The sequence below is a fragment of the Corythoichthys intestinalis genome, chromosome 8, assembly GCF_030265065.1.
Source record: "Corythoichthys intestinalis isolate RoL2023-P3 chromosome 8, ASM3026506v1, whole genome shotgun sequence".
In the NCBI taxonomy this organism is placed as follows: Eukaryota; Metazoa; Chordata; class Actinopteri; order Syngnathiformes; family Syngnathidae; genus Corythoichthys; species Corythoichthys intestinalis.
Window position 1 is genome coordinate 6409195 of NC_080402.1, and position 21357 is coordinate 6430551.

Consider the following 21357-nt stretch of genomic DNA (forward strand, 5'->3'; position numbering starts at 1 on the left):
TTTAATGTATGTATATTTTTTATTTAAATCGTTTACTAATTGCATTTACCGTTACAGACAAAATGTCTTACACTCATCCAGAGTAGTTTTGGCTTAAAGTAGGGCTGTCAAATTTATTGCGTTAACGGCGGTAATTAATTTTTTTTAATTAATCACATTGAATAATTCACACATGCGCTGCACGACCCACTCACGCATTGTCGCGTACAATCTATAAAGACGCCGTTTTACCTATAGATAGCGCTAAAAGGCAGTGTATAATGAGTAGAGAGAATTTTGACAGCCTTTGGCACCATTTTTTATGTGGCTAAAGCCTTACAATACCTCTCTCAGCAATTGAAAATAACGTGGGAGGCAATGTGGGGAAGCAAGGTAGTAGTTGATCATTTTCTTAACACCCTATGTTCTTTCCCAACGCAGAGAAGATATATCAATTGGTGCCCCTAAGCACAGTCATGGTTGCACTTCCCATCATGAATTTCAGCAAAAATGGCTGCAGTATAATTTACTGAAAGCTCAACAAATACACTAGATGGCAATATTTAGTCACAATATACAAAGTCACATTTATCCTTTAAGAATTACAAGTCTTTCTATCCGTGGATCCCTCTCACAGAAAGAATGTTAATAATGTAAATGTCATCTTGAGGATTTATTGTCATAATAAACAAATACAGTACTTATGTACTGTATGTTGAATGTATATATTTGTCCGAGTTTTATTCATTTTTTTCTTAATGCATTGAAAAATGTATTTGATCGGGAAAAATTATCGGGAATGATTGGAATTGAATCGGGAGAAAGAAAAAAAAGCAATCGGATCGGGAAATATCGGGATCGGCAGATACTCAAACTAAAATGATCAGGATCGGATCGGAAGCAAAAAAACATGATCGGAACAACCCTACTCTTAACAAATGGTTAAGACACATATTCCCACAAAAAAACAGCTAAATATACCTATAAACTTAATTACGAATGAAAAAAAAAACATTAGCTCAAACTAAAACTCATGTCGAACTTAACATGGAGCTGCTGGATTCAGCCATGTAAAATGAAGCAGACTAGAGGGCAGTATATCCACCCAAATCAGTAAAACTAAATGCAAACACCATCAAAATAAACCATTACAACACCACTTTAATTAAATAAATACTCGAAGCAGCAAAATTTAATCTGAATCTTTTTCTCTAATTAAATACTCGAGTTAATCGATTAAATGTTGCAGCACTACATATGTTTAGTTTCTGTTTGAGCTAAAATGTTTGTTTAATGCATTCGTAATTTAGTTTATAGGTATATTTAGCCGTTTTTGTTGGAATATGTGTTTGAACGATTTGTTGTCTATTGTAAAAAAAAAAATAGTATTTGATAGCATTCAAGCTCGCAGACTTTTGCTATGCAAGTTAGCCAATTGTTCTTTTGTTGTACTTAGATCCTTATTTATTTTTTTTTTTATACCATTTGAGGCTAAGCTCAGGTGTTTGAATCTTTATGTTCGTAATCCGATTACTCGATTATTCAAACTAAATAGTTCATAGATTAATCGACTACTAAAATAGATGAAATAGTGATGTGATTGATGAGACATCAATCAGTGATGATGTATCGTGTGTGAACTGTCTGTTGAAAATTAAACATCAAAACAACTCTTTTGGCACCAAACCTGTGCTTTATTCTTCAGATACTTGAAGTGTGACACGTAAATAATTCACAGTCTGACAGCAAATATATGTACACAATAAATGATGAAGTGCACCAACCAAAAATACGACATAAAGTAATAAAAAGCTGGCAGTTTTTGGCCGACTGGGTCACCACTTCATGTGGCCACTTGATTCCGAACACACACGTCTCGGTGGTTCTTCCATTTTTTTTTTAAATTTAATCACTGGCTGACCTTGCCATTTGGCAAGCTTTATGATGTCTTGACGAGACTTGCTCTTCGATGATACTCCCATCGGCTTGGTCCATTTTTGCATGTAGAAAAATAATGTTTGATTCTAGTCTACAATGGCGGTGATTTCACGCTGAACCGGAAACAACAGCCTAAGCGGACCAATCACAGTCCATTTCCGCCACGTCATATGCGTCGACGTACAATGGCGGTGATTTCGCGCTGAACCGGAAACAACAGCCTGAGCGGGCCAATCACAGTCCATTTCCGCCACGTCATATGTGTCAACGTGACGTTAGGGTTTGAAAATTCAATAGGAACACGTCGGGCTCGTAAATCGGGTCTTCCTTGACGGCGCAGGTCTGACGCGGAAGCATACCTCTGCCTTAAGTTATACAGTATCATTCTTTTGTTTCATATACAGTGGTACCTCTACATACGAATTTAATTCGTTCCAGGACCTTGTTTGTAAGTCGAAATGGTCGTATGTCGAGCAGGATTTTCCCATAGGAATACATTATAATTCCATTAATTCGTTCCAAAGCCTAAAAACATACACTAAATTCTTAATAAATACTGCTGGCACTGTTACAAATGGCAATTAAACATAGAAAAACAAATAAGTTATAAATAAATAATTCAGAATAATATAATAATAATAAGAATAATTAATAATTATTCCTGTAAATAATGTAACGAATCGGATCCTAATATGGCGGACACTTTTTACTGTCCCTGAACGCACCGCGAAGCTGACGTCTCAGTGAGATAGGTCGGTGCGGTAGAGATAATACTTCCGTTTTCTTGAGAGCAGTCAACTGCTTAAGACAATGGTCGTTTTGTGTTGGATAAGTTCTTAAATAAATGATAAAAACGTGACGAAGCTGGCGATTTCCTTGGCAATGTTACCACAATAATAATTGTCACCTTAACTTATAAATAGTGGCGAACGGTGGTCGGAAGAGGACCATGGAGCTGTATTGTTGAGCCAGTTCAGGGACGCGCACACCAAGCTCATATTTTTCTATAACTTGCATCTTCATTTCAAAGGTAAGCATCACTTTTTTCCTTGTTTCTCCAACTGTATCAACTTTTTTTGAAAACTGTGTTGATTTCTCACACAAGAAAATCCACCGTGCGTTCGTTTGCAGTGCTGTCATGTCGTCGTATTTCGAGCAACTCGTCGCATGTAGAAACAAATGGCGGCTCAAATTTTACGTCGGATGTCGAAAAGATCGTGTGTCGAAGTGATCGTATGTAGAGGTACCACTGTATTGTGTTGAACATTGTGGGGTTTAGATTAGAGACGATAATAGGAATTATGACGTCATCCCAATAAATCCAATAACATTATTTATTATCGGGCCTGTTAATATTAATTATGGCACATAATTACTGTTCTACAGGCCTTATTTCTTCATCACTGAGTGATGAACCTTACTATGGCAATAAGCAAATGTTTGCATTTTACAGTGTTATGGTTGCCCTTAAGTTATTAAGAGGCTTTTTGGTTATTGATAGGCTTGCTGTCCTATAATTGCCAGGTTAAGAAAGTTGTTTCATGGACCAAGACGACAAAAGTCTCCTCTCCTGTTGCACCAAATGTTTTATCTGCTGACAAAGCACAATACCTGTTGGGTTTATGTTTTAGTTCTGTGCTTATTGTTCAGAGGCACACATCGTCAATGACATTAACTGATTGATTGTGATTGACTCAAATTATAGCTATCTGAAAAAATTGATATGGGAACTTTATTTGAAGTCAAAACTGTTCTTGTCTTTGTTTTGTTCATTATAATAATGTTCATGTCATGAAATTCTGGTTAGGTCAAAGGCAAATCTATGCTGAATCCACCACTAGTATTTTGTACCTACGGGTGTTCAAAAACTCAGGTGAATTTACATTGAAAAATTATATATATATATATATATATATATATATATATATATATATATATATATTATCGGTTATCGTATCGGTATCGGCCTTAAGGAGCAGGAAGTTATCGATATCGGCTTTAAAAAATGAATATCGTGCACCCCTAATTTTGTACGTTTAAATTTATAGTCAAACTTAGTTGCTGCTAGCCGTATTTCTGGATTACAGTACGTATCATCTTTTGTATGTTGAATAATTTTTCGTAATATGTAGCGAAAAATCTTTTGAAAACTTTTTCGTAAAATGATTTTTTTTGTGCATCGAAACTTTCGTATCTTGAGTACTGTATTTACCTATTGTAGTTGGCAGATGAGTATTGTGTGGTGTACATCTTACCTGAGTTTATGAAGCTGATCCTCTTTTGTTGCCACCTCTTGTTCTTTGACAGAGACACAAGCTGCCAGGGTGCTGTTATGGCTCTGTATTTTGGATACCTCCTGCCAGGCGCTGCGTACTTCTTCCTCAAGTTCCTGGTAAGAAATTATTATAGCTTTCATCTAGTTTAATTTGTAAAGGACTGTCAAACATGTCCGGTTTTGTTAAATAGAGATTGCAGTAACATGATGGTTGGACATTACAGCTTCTACTTAAATGTATTTTGACTTTGGAAATTGTAACAATTTAGGAAGTAATTTAGGAGAGTACAGTAGTAAAACCAGATGGGGAAAAGTTCTAATGTGCAAGATATAAAGTTGACAGATTGTTAGGAACAGCTGATTTGCTGGAATTAAGTTTTACGTGAATAAAATGATAATATAACAAGGGGGGCAAAAGAAAAAAAAAAAATCACAATTAACTCTACCGATGAAGGAGTACGTTGCATAAGTAAAAAGTTGAATTGGGTAAGTCAATTTCACTATCATTTAACACAATTTATATCCTACAGATATAATCGGAATTTTAGGGGGATAACGTAATTTTGTAACACAAAATGACATCTGTCATAAGCATTCATTAATGCTCATGGCAGTGTCATGTCATAGTTATGATGGTTTCGTGACAGTCTTACGCCGCCACTGTCAAATAAAGTGTTAGCAAATTCCATAACTAGCATGCAATGAAACAACTAGAACAGTAACTGAAGAAATGATTAGCACAGAACATGAATTCGGCTTTGTTATTTACATCTGTAGCCCTGCAATGCATTCAAGGAGGCATGTTGGAAGACAACTGAGTTGACAGCAGGTGGCAGCAGAGCTTTACCGTCTCCCCCAAGAGAGCAGTGATGGCCAAATGAAACTTCTTCAAGTAATGAAGCTTTGCAGCCAATTGGTTCAAAGCTTCGTGGTGGTTCATTTGGTCTTATGACAGTCTTATGATGCCGCTGTCAAATAAAGTGTTACCGGTTGATATCTTTTGGTGTAAATATCCCATAATATAGTGAGGCCAGCCGCGGTTTATAGTACAGTACGGCTTATCTATAAACAAATGCCGTTTTCGTGTCAAATTTGGTGGATGGCGGCTTATAGTCAGGTGTGCCTTATAGTGTGAAAATTATGGTAGTCATTTTGAAAAATATGGCTGTGTATTCAACAGGCATACACGTTTACAATTGTTAATTAGCGCTTTAGATTAATTTAATTTCAAACCACAATGGAATGTAATCTTTACTGAAATATAATCAAGATACTACCTGTACAACGATAAAGATGACAATAACATAAGAAAAAAAATCATCATACTGATGATAAATTGTAGATACCGTAGTTTTCGGATTACAAGGCACAATTAAAATCCTTTATACTTCCCAAAATTGACTTTCGAATGAATTCTGGTTGTGGTGAACAATTTCATGAGCAGAAATGTTTATACTAGGGCTGTCAAACGATTAAATTTTTTTTTTAAATTGCTTAAAAATTAATTAATCGTAATTAATCGCAATTAATCACAATTCAAACCATCTATAAAATATGCCATATTTTTCTGTAAATTATTGTTGGAATGGAAAGATAAGACACAAGATGGATATATACATTCGACATACGGTACATAAGGACTATATTTGTTTATTATAACAAAAAAATCAACAAGATGGCATTAACATTATTAACATTCTGTTAAAGCGATCCATGGATAGAAAGACTTTTAGTTCTTAAAACATAAACGTTAGTACAAGTTATAGAAATTTTATATTAAAACCCCTCTTAATGTTTTCGTTTTAATAAAATTTGTAAAATTTTCAATCAAAAAATAAACTAATAGCCCGCCATTGTTGATGTCAATAATTACTTACACATTGCTCATGGGTGCTGAAGCCTATAAAATCAGTCGCACCCAAGCGCCAGTAGAGGGCGACAAAACTCCACAAAATACAATTAACATATGGGCATTTCACTGTACTGTCATTTAAATCTATCTGAGTGGGGCATGTGCGTTAATTGCGTCAAATATTTTAAAGTGATTAATTTTAAAAAATTAATTATCACCCGTTAACGCGATTATTTTGACAGCCCTAGTTTATACTATTATGGAGAAACTGCCACATTCACCATTCACAAAAAATTTCACTTTACAGTGTATCACAAAAGTGAGTACACCCCTCGCATGTCTGCAGATATTTAAGTATACTGTATCTTTTCATGGGACAACACTGACAAAATAACACTTTGACACAATGAAAAGTAGTCTATGTGCAGCTTATATAGTAGAGTTCATTTATTTCCCCCTCAAAAGAACTTAAAATGTAGCCATTAATATCTAAACACCTGGCAACAAAAGTGAGTATACCCCTTAGAGACTACATCCCTAAATGTCCAAATTGCGTACTGCTTGTCATTTTCCCTCCAAAATTTCATGTGACTCATTAGTGTTACTAGGTCCAGGTGTGTTCAAATTTGTAGTTCAGCTCTCACAATATCTCACATTGGTCACTGAAAGTTCCAACATGGCACTTTCACTTTTGTTGCCAGGGGTTTAGATATTAACTCTATTATATAAGCTGCACACAGACTACTTTTCATTGTGTCAGAGTGTCATTTTGTCAGTGTTGTCCCATAAAAAGATATACTTAAATATCTGCAGAAATGCGAGGGGTGGACTCACTTTTGTGATACACTGTACGCTCAAATTATTTTTGGATATGGATACTCTTTTTATGACCTTTTGGGGGAGGATTTCACTTTCCTCTCTTTGGAGTACCTCTTTTTATGTCAAAAATATTTTCATTAATTACATGGAAAAAGGATTTCTATTGTGATAACATTCTATAACCACCTATGTAGGCAGAACACCTCCCCATCATCCACAACTGTTTGTAAAGTTTGCTTTGCTGCCGTGTTTTTCCCCGATGTTAGAAAGGATCACAGATGTCAAGGTGCACCTAAGAAAGAGAGACACCATAGAGGACAAGGACCATCCTGTGTGTGTTATTCAAACCTTGACTCTGGCCTGAGCAGCCTCCCTCTGGTCACGGTGGTGCATGGCCTGCTTCTCTTTCTCCTCCAGGTCAGCTTGCAGGGCGACACAGCGGGATGTTAATCCCCCTTTCTCCTCCTCGAGTGCACGCGCTGCCTGCTGCGCCTCCTCCTCTTTCCTCCCACACTCCGTCTTCAATTCCTGGACGAGGATGAGGGAGGTGTGCGTGTCAGGAGGAGAGGTCGAGAGGGCCAAATAAACAATAGTGCAAGAAAAACAAAAGTTATTACGGAGGAGGTTTTGCCATCCCCTGTGTTTATTGTGATTGTTTGCTAAGTCAAAAAGTTCTGATCGTATTTGCATCGCTGCCAGATCTCAGATTTTTAAGTGATAGTTTATTATTTTGGACAGTTTGCAGTTCAAATGCTTATTTGTTTAATGTACCACATGATTTAGGGTTACTCAGGGGCAAGTTATCCCATTATAGGGCACTAATTTAACTCCAGTCTTGTTTTTGTCAACAATAAGGAAAATACTTTGTTGACGAACAATTTTTTCATGACGGTGGTGAGATAAAAACGTGGCTAAGGAGACTACAACATAATTAGACAGATGCCAGTTTTCGTCTCACGAGAAGACAACCAGAGGAAAATTCGACATAAGGGGGAAAACACTCAGGTGACTTGAAGTTCCGCTCTGAGACCCCCCATTTGGCCAACTTTCAAAATTGTCCGATATCCATGTGTCATTGGAAAGCTTCAAATTAAAGATGTCCCGATCGATCGGCATCCGATCACGTCATTTTCAAAGTATCGGAATCGGCAAAAAAAAATATCGGACATGCCTTTTTTAATATATCTTTTTTTTTTTTTTTATTAAATCGTTTTCTAACTGTATTTAACGTTACAGACAAAATGTCTTACACTTATCCAAAGTCTTTAGTTTTGGCTTAAAGTAGGGCTAACAAATTTATCGCGTTAACAGCGGTAATAACATTAAAATATTTAACGCAATTAGCACATGCGCTGCACTACCCACTCACGTATTGTCGCGTTAAATCCATAATGTCACCGTTTTACGTAAACATAGAGCTAAAAAGCAACGTAAAGTGCGTAGAGAGGATTTTGGCTGCCTTTGAAGCCTTTTTTTAATTGGCTAAAGCCTTACAATCCCTCTCTCAATGATTAAAAATATCGTGGGAAGCAATGTGGGGAAGAAAGGTAGTAGCTGATCTTTTTCTTAACACCCTTTGTTATTTCCCAACGCAGAGAAGATATATCAATTGGTACCACTATGCACAGTCATGGTTGCACTTCCCATCATGCATTTGGGCATGGCTACAGTATCATTTACTGAAAGCTCAACAAATACACTAGATGACAATATTTAGTCACAATATACAAAGTCACATTTATCCTTTAAGAATTACAAGTTTTTCTGTCCGTTGATCCCTCTCACAGAAAGAATGTTAATAATGTAAATGTCATCTTGAGGATTTATTGTCATAATAAACAAATACAGTACTTATGTACTGTATGTTGAATGTATATATTCGTCTGAGTTTTATTCATTTTTTTCTTAATGCATTGCCAAAATGTATATGATCGGGGAAAATTATCGGGAATGATTGGAATTGAAAAAAAAAACAATCGGATCGGGAAATATCGGGATCGGCAAATACTCAAACTAAAACGATCGGGAGCATAAAAAAATGATCGGAACAACCCTACTTAAAATCTCTATTTTCTGGGGGAACAAAAATTTTGAACAGGAGGGTATTTAAAAAAAATAAAATAAAAAACAATTAAACAGCAAAGCCCTAACTGGAGGCGAGAGCACGCGAGAGCAGAATTAAAGACGCCACGATTTTAACGAGATATTATCGCGTACTTACCTTGTTTGGAACTTTCGATCCAAAAACTCCATGAGGCATGTATCACCGAGTGTCAAGAATCAGCTGTGAATGGCCACAGCCGGATTTTTTTTTTTTTTTTTTATGGGTGAAACATGGTGATATAACAAGGGTCACGATGCAGAAATGGCAGACAACAAGGACTGGTTGAGATTTAATTTTTCATATAGTTACCCTTTTAAATGTTATTGTTCAATTTTTTTTTTGTGGTTTGGATCAATTATGTATCCTCTCACATATCGGGGAAAATCCGACACTAACAACAACAACAACAACAAAAAACTACAAAGAAGTGGTAGTTATGAGGTAGATAGAGATAGACGCCAAATTTTTCATTGTGACGTAATTCGTTTAAAAGTTTAAAACAGTCGAGTGAATAATTTTTAAAGTTGTTTTCTGTAACTCTTCACAATATTTTCACACACTGTTGCTGGTATTTTGGCCCATTGCTCCATGCAGATCTCCTCTAGAGCAGTGATGTTTTGAGGCTGTCATTGCGCAACACGGACTTTCAACTCCCTCCTCACCCCGTGGCGTCAAAATGATAACAAGAACGGGGAGCAAAAATCCCAGAACCACGTGGGGGGACCTCGTGAATGACCTACAGAGAGCTGGGACCATAGTAACAAAGGCTACTATGAGTAACACAATGTGCCGCCATTGACTCAAATCCTGCACTGCCAGACGTGTCCCCCTGCTGAAGAAAGTACACGTCCAGGCCCGTTTGCTGTTCGCTAGAGAGCATTTGGATGATACAGAAGAGGGCTGGGAGAATGTGTTATGGTCATATGAAACCAAAATAGAATTTTTTGGTAGAAACACAGGTTCTCTTGTTTGGAGGAAAAAGAATACTGAATTGCACCATACCCACTGTGAAGCATAGGGGTGGAAACATCATGCTTTGGGGCTGTTTTTCTGCAAAGGGACCAGGATGACTGATCTGTCTAAAGGACAGAATGAATGGGGCCATGTATCGAGAGATAATGAATGGGGCCATGTATCGAGAGATTTTGAGTGAAAATCTCCTTCCATCAGCAAGGGCAATGAAGATAAGACGTGGCTGTTTCTTTCAGCACGACAATGATCCCAAACACATAGCCAGGGCAACAAAGGAGTGGCTTCTTAAGAAGCATTTCAAGGTCCTGGAGTGGCTTAGCCAGTCTCCAGATCTCAACCCCATACAAAATCTGTGGAGGGAGTTGAAAGTCCGTGTTTCCCAATGACAGCCCCAAAACATCACTGCTCTAGAGGAGATCTGCATGGAGGAATGGGCAAAAATACCAGCAACAGTGTGTGAAAAGCTTGTGAAAAGCTACAGAAAACGTTTGGCCTCCATTATTGCCAACAAAGGGTACATAACAAAGTATTGAGATTAGAGCTGAAACGAGTACTCGAGCAACTCGAGTAACTCGAGTTTAAAAACTGATCCGAGTAATTTTATTCACCTCGAGTAATCGTTTATTTTGACAGCTCTAAGCATCACGTTTTGCTCGGACTACTTTTAATGCGGGACAACGCGCTGTCACGTGCGGAGAGGAAGAAGGGAAAAAAAAAAAACTTACTGCAGCCGACAGCCACCACAAACGACGCCAACGTTGCTAAATACTAGCCCGCACGATGCTAGGTTGGTACAGGTAGCGTCTGATGCGTCTCATAGAGATCACATGTATGTTGAACTAGATGCACAGTGACAGACTCGGCCGCGTTTGGGCAGCGTTAGTAAACAGCCGCCATCTTAAAGCAGTAGAGCGCTAAGCGCTAATAAATAAGATTAACGTTACTGTCGCTACTAGCTCACATAACGTTAGCCCTGCGGAGGGCTAGGTCTAACTTAAAACTTAACTAGAACTTAAAAATGGCTTGACACAAAGAGAAATTCAATTGAAACATGAGGGAAAAAATCCCAACTTTTAAGTGATGTGTGTTATCAAGCGTAACGGCATTTTTAGGTAAGATATATATATATATATATATATATATATATATATATATATTTTTTAATAAGATCTAAAAGTTTTTTGAGTGAAAGCAGTGAATTTGTCTTTTTTTTTATTCTAGTTACATCTGAGATGCAATTGTTGGCTGTTTTCAACAATATACATCGAAAATAAAGACATTGATTGACTGAAAATGGTTCAAGATTAGATGAAATGTCTTGTTTTCTCATGTATATCTATAATTGCTCTTCACCTAAAAATATATTTGTTTTATCCGATTACTCGATTAATCGATAGAATTTTCAGTCGATTACTCGATTACTAAAATATTCGATAGCTGCAGCCCTAATTGAGATGAACTTTTGGTTTTGACCAAATACTTATTTTCCACCATGATTTGCAAATAAATTCTTTAAAAATCAAACAATGTGATTTTCTGTTTTTTTGTTTGTTTTTTTTTTCCCACATTCTGTCCCTCATGGTTGAGGTTTACCCATGTTGACAATTACAGGCCTCTGTAATATTTTCACGTGGGAGAACTTGCACAATTAGTGGTTGACTAAATACTTACTTGCCCCACTCTATACTGTATATAATGAATATGTAATGATTGCTGGGCTTTCATATTTTGTTGTTCCCTGTATTTTGTCCCGGGAGATGCCTGCGTGATCCACTGATTGGCCAAGGTCACCTGCGCCGGCCGGACACACGCAGGTATCTTTCGCTCTAATGAGAATGGCGCTCATTGCAAAGCCCATTAGACTACCTTTTTGATGCTGTCCCCCTGCCATTTCTCGCCGTGAGGCCGCGCCAAAACTGCGAGAGGACTGTTCCTCTATCAATTAATCATAGCCGGGTCTTGTGCAGCCATAATTAAGGGGAGGCCACACCGTAATGCACTCTTTCCGCTCTTCTCCCCACTGACGCGGTCATTAAGTATTTATCTGCAAGTTTCCAAAGGCTTTTCTTTTTACTGTTAAGTATTCTCTGTTGTCTGTTGCAAGATAAATGTGTGTTCAAGAGGAAGGCCTCTATCTCATATATAGCTAAAGCTACAAGGGGACTTGTCGCGTTAGAAATTGTTGGACCGACCTGAAGTTGTGTGCTCTTGTCAAGCAGCTGTTGACGCATGTCTTCTAGCTCGCGCTTCATGAAAGAAGACTCTTGGTCCATCGCTGGGCGTCTTTGGAGGAGCTTGTTTACCTCTTGCTGCTTCTCTGACACTCTCTAGGAAAAGACGTTTGGCAAAAGAATAAGTGAAATAATGCATGGTTACCTTCAGGGATATTGTGTCTGCAGTGCAATTGCAACTTCCTCATTCATAAATAACTTAAACATAAAGGCATGACTATGAGCTGCAAAGCAACTGAAATACATCTTCCCTCAGGTGTTTGTGTTTTATGTTGGGATGCACTGAAAAGAAATTTCTTGACCAAAAACAAATATCCGAAATAAATGACAATTACTGGACTGTCTCAGGAAATTAGAATACACAATATTCTAATTTTTTGAGACAAAATTAGAATATTGTGTATTCTAATTTCCTGAGACAGTCCAGTAGGCATGTGCCGGTAAGAGATTTTGACGGTATGATAACCTTAAGCAGAAAATACCGCGGTATCACGGTATTGCAATTACCGTATTGGGCCGAATACAAGACTGTGTTTTTTTGCATTGAAATAATATTGAAAAAGAGGGGGGTCGTCTTATATTTGCGGTCTAGACATTGATTGATTGATTGATTAATTTATTTCGAGCAGTAATAACAAAAACAGCAAGAATAGGGGAAAACAATAACAATAGTACATGTTGATTTTAACAAAAAAATAATAACAAATACAGTGGTACCTCTACATACAAATTTAATTCGTTCCAGGACCTTGTTTGTAAGTCGAAATGGTCGTATGTCGAGCAGGATTTTCCCATAGGAATACATTATAATTCCATTAATTCGTTCCAAAGCCTAAAAACATACACTAAATTCTTAATAAATACTGCTGGCACTGTTACAAATGGCAATTAAACATAGAAAAACAAATAAGTTATAAATAAATAATTCAGAATAATATAAGAAGAAGAAGAAGAATTAATAATTATTCCTGAAAATAATGTAACGAATCGGATTCTAATATGGCGGACACTTTTTACTGTCCCTGAACGCACCGCGAAGGTGACGTCTCAGTGAGATAGGTCAGTGCGGTAGAGATAATACTTTCGTTTTCCTGAGAGCAGTCAACTGCTTAAGACAATGAGCGTTTTGTGTTGGATAAGTTCTTAAATAAATGATAAAAACGTGACAAAGCTGGCGATTTCCTTGGCAATGTTACCACAATAATAATTGTCACCTTAACTTATAAATAGTGGCGAACGGTGGTCATAAGAGGATCATGGAGCTGTATTGTTGAGCCAGTTCAGGGACGCGCACCCCAAGCTCATATTTTTCTATAACTTGCATCTTCATTTCAAAGGTAAGCATCACTTTTTTCCTTGTTTCTCCAACTGTATCAACTTTTTTTGAAAACTGTGTTGATTTCTCACATAAGAAAATCCACCGTGGGTTCGTTTGCAGTGCTGTCATGTCGTCGTATTTCGAGCAACTCGTCGGATGTAGAAACAAATGGCAGCTCAAATTTTACGTCGGATGTCGAAAAGATCGTGTGTCGAAGTGGTCGTATGTAGAGGTACCACTGTACATACAGTACATACGTAGCTCGAAAAGGAGTGGGAAGAAGCAGAACTTTTTTTTGGGGTCCCACCCCCAATTTACTCCCCAAAAATTCAATGTAAATACAGTCACTTCCCAAAAATCGTCATCATCATTGTACTATCACCACCACCATCACTACCACCGCCATCATCGTCGTCATTACCGCCGTCCCCATATTTGAATTGTACATTCAAAATCAAAATTTATGTAATAACAGCTTTACTGGTGCCAGTGGTGATATATAGTTGCAGTGATAACACAATATATCAGTAGTAATATGTATAAGTAACTATCGCATTTGTAATAATTATATATACAGTATATACCCAAAACATTTAGAGACCACTTTCTGTGTATTTTGACCAGACCTGATGTTTATAGAACAATTATACAGACATTATACCAGTACTTCTTAAATAGTGGGGCGGGCCCCCCCGGGGGGCGCAGTGCGATGCTGGGGGTGGCGCACATTACCTTGGGGAACATACTTTTTTTTACTGTACTAGAATAAAGTATAATTGCACATCCATTCAATGGGTGGCAGTGCCGCCACAACAACAGCATAAAGCAAAGAGCAATGGAGATATGAAAAGCCAAGACAAGGAAATATGACGAAGCGTATGTAGCATTTCACTTTTGGCTTTGACTTTTAGTACAGTGGGAGACGAGGAAAGGCCAGTCTGTTTACTTTGTATAAAAATGTTTGCAGCGGACAGCAGGAATTTTTTTTTTTCAGCGAAAACGTGCCGAATATTTCCAAAAATCCTCCCGCTTTGTCAGTGATACATCAGTAAACCAGCGAGCACTGTCAGCATCAAATAAGGTGGCATACCAGGTTGCTCAGTGCAAAATAACCCCACAACATAGCAAAGGACCTGATACTGCCTGCAGCAAAAATAAAAACTGTACCTTTGTCCAATTACATTGTCGTTTTTGTTCAATTAATTTTTGTTTTTTCAGTCTAATTGTTTGGCATATCGTCCTCGTGAGTTAATGTTGCTGATCAATTTGAATTTATTATTATATTACATTTTATTTTTCAGTATCAAACGGTCAAAAAATGTTTCTTGAGTGGATTTCTAAAGTATGGATGTGTTGTTGTTTTTTTACACTTTATTGTAAGTTGATCTATATTACTTTTTTTCTTTAGTATTAAAAAGAAAATGTGATGCAGAGGTGTACTTATAATAATAAGAATTTTTATACAAATGATACTACAGTATATTTACAGTGGCGGCAGAGATTTGGGGGGGGGCGCGGAACATTTACGTCTTCCTGGGGGGGCATAATAGAAAAATAATTGAGAAGCACTGCATTATACCCATTCACGACGCTTGATGACGCCAGATATCATTGAAGCGATGCTCTGTTATGATGATATGTTTAGTTTGTTGTCATTTTAGTTTTGTTTTGAACCCGTGAGTTTGAATGACTTTTGATTTAGTGACATGTTAGTCCCATATTTTTCGCACTTGAGTGTAAGTCGCACCTGTCCAAAAATGCGCAATGAAGAGGAAGGAAAAATATGTAAGTCTTACCGGAGTAAAAGTCGCATTTTGGGGGGTAAATTTACTTTATAAAATCCAACACATAGAACAGATATGTCATCTTGAAAGGCAATTTAAAATAAAAATACAATAGAGAACAACATTCTGAATAAGCGTACAGTATGATAATGTTCCATGATGCATGAACAACGAAATGCGAACGTGGCCGGTATTATAACGTAACATAGCTATTAATAGTTATTCAGATAACTATTGCCTATAGAACATGCTAACACATTTACCAAACCATCAGTGTCACTCCAAAACACCAAAATAACATGTGAAATTATATAATAATTAGGGGTGTCAAAATTATCGCGTTAACGGGCGGTAGTTAATTTTTTTAATGAATCACGTTAAAATATTTGACGCATTTAACGCACATGCCCCGCTCAAACAGATTAAAATGACAGCACAGTGTCATGTCCATTTGTTACTTGTGTTTTTTAAGTGTTTTGCCGCCCTCTGCTGGCGCTTGGGTGCAACTGATTTTATGGGTTTCAGCACCATGAGCATTGTGTAATTATTGACATCAACAATGGAGAGCTACAAGTTTATTTTTTGTTTGAAAATTTTACAAATTTTATTAAAACGAAAACATTAAGGGGGGTTTTAATATAAGATTTCTATAACTGGTACTAACATTTATCTTTTAAGAACTACAAGTCTTTCTATCCATGGATCGCTTTAACAGAATGTTAATAATGTTAATGCCATATTGTTGATTTATTGTTAAAATAAACAAATACAGTACTTATGTACAGTACGTTGAATGTATATATCCGTCTTGTGTCTTATCTTTACATTCTAACAATAATTTACAGAAAAATATGGCCTATTTTATAGATGGTTAAAATTACGATTAATTACGATTATTTTCAAGCTGTGATTAACATGATTAAAAATTTTAATCGTTTGACAGCCCTAAATATAATATAATATAATATAATATAATATAATATAATATAATATTATAACACTATTAATCAAATAGATAATAACCAAATAACCCTCTCTGGGTTTTTCACAGAAAAAGCCAGAAAATAAATAACACAAGTAAAAAAAATTTTTTAAATTCAGGGGGCCGGACCTAATGTGGAGGCAAGCCGGGTAGTTTGGGGACCCCTGCTATAAACTATAGAGCATGAACACCTGATTAAAAAATGTATTTTATTGGCTATACGTGTCATTTCCATCTCCATAAAATGGATTATATCGTGTGAATCTTATTTCTTTCTCGAGAATTTTCACATTTACTAGGCTAACAACAAGATACAATGTCATTGAAACATTGCAGACCCGAATTTCACGCCAGCTTCATGGCAGCTTTTGTGGCCCTTCTGGCCTCTCTCGGCAAGCGGCTGCGATTTAGAATTGGCTTATAATCCACTACCTTCTGCGAGCGTGCACTCGTCTCAAATAACACGCTGCTCTGGGATGCAATTAATTGCCACGATGGGGGAAATGGGTCTGATCCATCCAGATCGTGGATTTAGGCAGTCCTCGCTACTTCCAGATTGCTGTGCTAAGAGCACCGGGGCAGGGGGGGGCTTTAATAGAGATTTAGACGCGGGAGCGTCAAATAAATTCAAACGTTGATAATGAGGTCGACAAGAACAATTTTAACCCCGGTCGTGCTTAACTCGAGGGAGAGGAAGCAATAGTTTTTTAGGTCTAGGACAAAAGCTTCCCTGGATGGTTAACAATGAAAAAATATATGTAGTTTGTTACAAGCTATGAGATAAAACACACACAGTACCATTTCCAGATCCTGTATCTTGAAGTCTTTGGCCTGCAGGATCTCCAGCACCTTCCTGTCCTTCATTTCGCCTTTGTGCCTCTCCCTGCAAGACAGAATGATGAGATATTTGCATGTGTACTGACTGACAACCCAGATTATGTCCAGTGAAAGTGGTGCTTTAAAGTCCACTTTAAAAGAACTATTATGGAGAAATGTAGCGAAACCTTAGCAGACTGGGCGGAACTAATAAGTCACGAAGCTCCCCAGAACATTGTGAAGTGATCTCGTCAGGGTCTACTGGAGCACGAGACACAACGTAAGCTCATCTTTTATACTGCTCATGCTTTTGGTTCCTTAACAAGTGGACGGCTTTACAAACTTTAGTCAATTCATATAATGTTCACCTGATTAAAGGTCAAATTAAATCTACGGAGGTCTTGATATACCCATTTTGTCAATGTCTAAATATTTTTTCTAGGGCTGTCAAACGATTAAAATGTTTAATCGAGTTAATCACAGCTTAAAAATTAATTAATCGTAATTAATTGCAATTCAAACCATCTCCAAAATATGCCATATTTTTCTGTAAATTATTGTTGGAATGCAAAGACTAGACGTATGTATACATTCAACATACTGTACATAAGTACTGTATTTGCTTATTATAACAATAAATCCACAAGATGGCATTAACATTACAAAGAGACTTTCTGTGAAAGGGATCCACGGATAGAAAGAAATGTGAGTACAAGTTATAGTAATTTCGATTGTTTGTATATTGTGACTAAATATTGCCATCTAGTGTATTTGTTGAGCTAAACTAAATGTTTGAATAGAGTATTATTTTGCATAGCTATTTTGATTGGGAATGCCAGTTCTCTTTGCATTGAGCCCTTTTCTTTTTGTGAACATTGTTATTTTTGAGAGATAGGAATATTATTTTTGTTGTGCTTTCACTAAATGATACTGTCGCGACTTAAATGTTCTTAACCGCCCAAATGCATAATGGGAATTTGAGCAACCATGAGTCACAGTAGTGGCTTGAAATGGTATATGTTCTCTGCGTAGTTTTCAATACATGGTATTAGGAAAAAGATCATCTCCAGTCATTCTTCCCCATGTTGCTCGCCACAATAGTTATAATTGTTGTGGTAGATATGCCACAGCTTATACCAATAAATAGCGCGGCTCCAATAAATCCCTATGTTACCAATTCACCCTTCTTGATAATTGGTGGTGCTTTCAACTCCTCACCATTGTGAGGAGTCGACCGGCGATTCATGTTAGCTCGTCGTCGGTTGGCTCGGTTAGGCCACATTGTGTTGAAGAAACGCATGCGGCGATCCGTTGCCGACCATTACGGTACGTGATGTCACCATTTTGTTCACTCTGATCGGCCGAATGATTTCGTCTGTGTTAAATTCTGCTTTTTTCACGCTTCATAAAGCACAGAATTTAGTTTCTTGAACTCATTTGAGTCAACATTTATTGCAGCTCCGCAACTCGGACCATTACAAACTAACAACACAGACTTCCTCTGTGTGTCCGTCAACTACATCTGTCCCTCAGGAAACTCAAACCCAAATAACAAGAGTTCCTACTGCTACTGTCGTGTCGACAGCGATGAGCGCTCTCGGATTTCCTACTTACGTTCTCACTTTCATTTTACCGTGTCAATCCATGGAAGAAACATTTATTCATCACGATGAAACGAGCAAGTTTTACAACAGCCTTTAAAAGAAAAGTCACATCTGTTTTGTTTTCTCCTAGATTCTGGTAAGTTGGAGAAGTTGTCAAATCATATTATTACCGTAAATATTAAGGGTGTAACGGTACATGTAATAGTATTGAACCGTTTCGGTTCGTGGTGCTCAGTTCGGAACGGACGCGTACCGAACGAGTTTCTGCAGACCGGGCAGACCGGAAGTCACTCGTGTAAAAATACGGTGGATCCGGTCAATTTTCAAACTAATATGCAATCGTAACCTACTTTGAGTCCATCAGATCTCTTGAGTGGTAGATCGGGGCACAGTTGACTTGTCTTTGTTGATTTACTGCTGTCTTCTCTGCTATAATAATAACAACCAACACGGCCCCGTGTTCAATACAAAACCCTTCTACCACAACAAAACAAGTAAGAACGAATATTCATATAGGAACTATAGTTATTCAACATAAAATATACAATATAAATGAATACTACATCACATTTGAAAAATATAAACACATAATAAAATAAATAATAGCCCATTTGAATTAAATACCGTAATTTCCCGAAAATAAGGCGCACTTTTTTCCCCCAAATCCACTTGTAAAATCGAGGGTGCGCATTATACACGGGTATATGGATGGAGACAGAAATAAATACATATAAATATGTATATTTTAAGACTTTTTCTTTATTGACACGGCCATGTTGTGTTGAAGAAAACCCATACGGTGATCTGTTGCCGCCATTACGGTATATTACGTCACCGTTTGTTTTGGTAATACTTCACTCTGATTGGTCGAATGACTTCCGCGAGTTCGTTTCGTCTGCACTGTTATGAGCTCCTTTCGTTTTCCCACTTCAGTCGTCACTTTTACTTTACAGTATAATTCCAAGGAAGATACATTTGCGGTATTTCATGATGATGAAACGAGCCTTCAAAAGGAAAGTAATTTCCGTATCTGTGGAAGCTGGAATTCGTGAAGCGGCAAGACGGTATGACGTCGGAGAATCGAGTGTGCGGTATTGGAAACGAATGAAGAAGCAGCTGGAACAAGCAAAGTCATCAGCAAAAGCAATTGGTAGGGGCAGAAAAGCAGAGCACCCTGATCTAGAAAAAGAACTCATGGATATTGTGAAGGATAGGCGATGTCGCGGTCTTCCTATCAACACAGTAGAACTTTATTGGTGCTAAAATTAGGGTGCACGTTATACACGGGTACAAGAATTTTCCCTAGATTTTGCAGGTAAATTGGGGGTGCGCATTATACACGGGTGCGCCTTATATTCGGAAAATGACGGTACATTGAAATGAGCTAAAACACCTGTAATTAAATAATAAGAATAATACACACATCCTGCTAAAACAATTACATTTATTAATTTCTGTGTGGCGCTTTAACTTGAGAAAATCCACCAATGAAGCTTTTGAAAACCGTTCATAAGAACAAAAAAATGTTTCATTGAGGCATTTCATTTGTAAAATACGTGTTAAAATCTTTGTCATTGGGATTGCTTTTCTCTTTAGCACAGGACTTCTTTTTTTCTTCTTTTCATTCAGAAAGAAAGCTGACCAATACGCGGGGTCTGAAAGGCAAATTGTAGTTGGATTATCTTTAAATACCCGCTACTTTTTGAGCAGAATTCTAGCTTTGTATAGGCTAATGTTCCTATTGTTGAAAGCACAAAGGTGTGTAATAAACAACTAGCACATTTACCTGTATATTTTGTATTTTTTTTTTCTTACTGTACCGAAAATGAACCGAACCGTGACCTCAAAACCGAGGTACGTACCGAACCGAGATTTTTGTGTACCGTTACACCCCTAATGCTTTTACAAAAAGCTCAATTTCTCTGTTTTTTTTCATCAGAAATTGGAAAATTGCTCAAACTAAGCTATTTTCTGATGCTGATTTCTAAAGAATGGAAAAAGATATGTATTACCTTTTTCTTCCTGCTGAAAGAAGAGAGTCTAATCTTTCTTTTGGTAGGTTCAATGTTTATATAGCAATAGAACAGAATTTTCTGTGGGCCTTGCAAAATCAGTCAAAATCTTGTAAAACGGCCGGGAGCGAAGGGGGTTGCACCGGTGAAAATGGCTGGGAATGAATGAGTTAATAAAGAACTCAATTTTTAATAGGGTGTCCTCATTTTTTCATATGACTATTATTTACGATGACAGTACTCTGGGCTTAACATTATACAAATAAATGTGAATCGGAACCAAAATTACAGACTGAGAAAAGTTGGCGGAATGTAAGAGTATCGTTGTTTTCCACAGCAAAAACAGATGTTTGGAAATATCACACTTTGATCAATTTCAAAGATTATCAGTTTGCTTTCATCGAGGAGCACATAAATCTGAGAAAATGTACTGTTAGGAGGCTTAAAGAAGAGGATTTTGGCCATTTTTAGGCAATCTCTAAGCAATGACTATAAAAATAGTTCTAATGAATAGATGTCAACTTAGAAATCCAAGCCAGCCCCTCCCAGTTCAAACGGATTGGACGTTTATCACAATCGACGGCAGCCAATGAGTTAATGTACTTCATTTTGTACTGTAAATACAGATGAAGAAGAAAATGTGTTGCATCCAAAAGCTTTCCAGCAGCACC

General features: G+C 37.2%; 1 protein-coding gene across 1 annotated transcript in view; it reads right to left on the bottom strand.

Annotated features, from left to right (window-relative positions):
• cntln (centlein, centrosomal protein) overlaps positions 1–21357 on the bottom strand; it is a 336531-nt gene that overhangs the window by 297807 nt on the left and 17367 nt on the right. Inside the window, 4 exon segments of the mRNA XM_057843797.1 lie at positions 4173–4306; positions 7212–7391; positions 12132–12266; positions 17053–17137. Coding sequence (XP_057699780.1) covers positions 4173–4306; positions 7212–7391; positions 12132–12266; positions 17053–17137 — 534 coding nt within the window.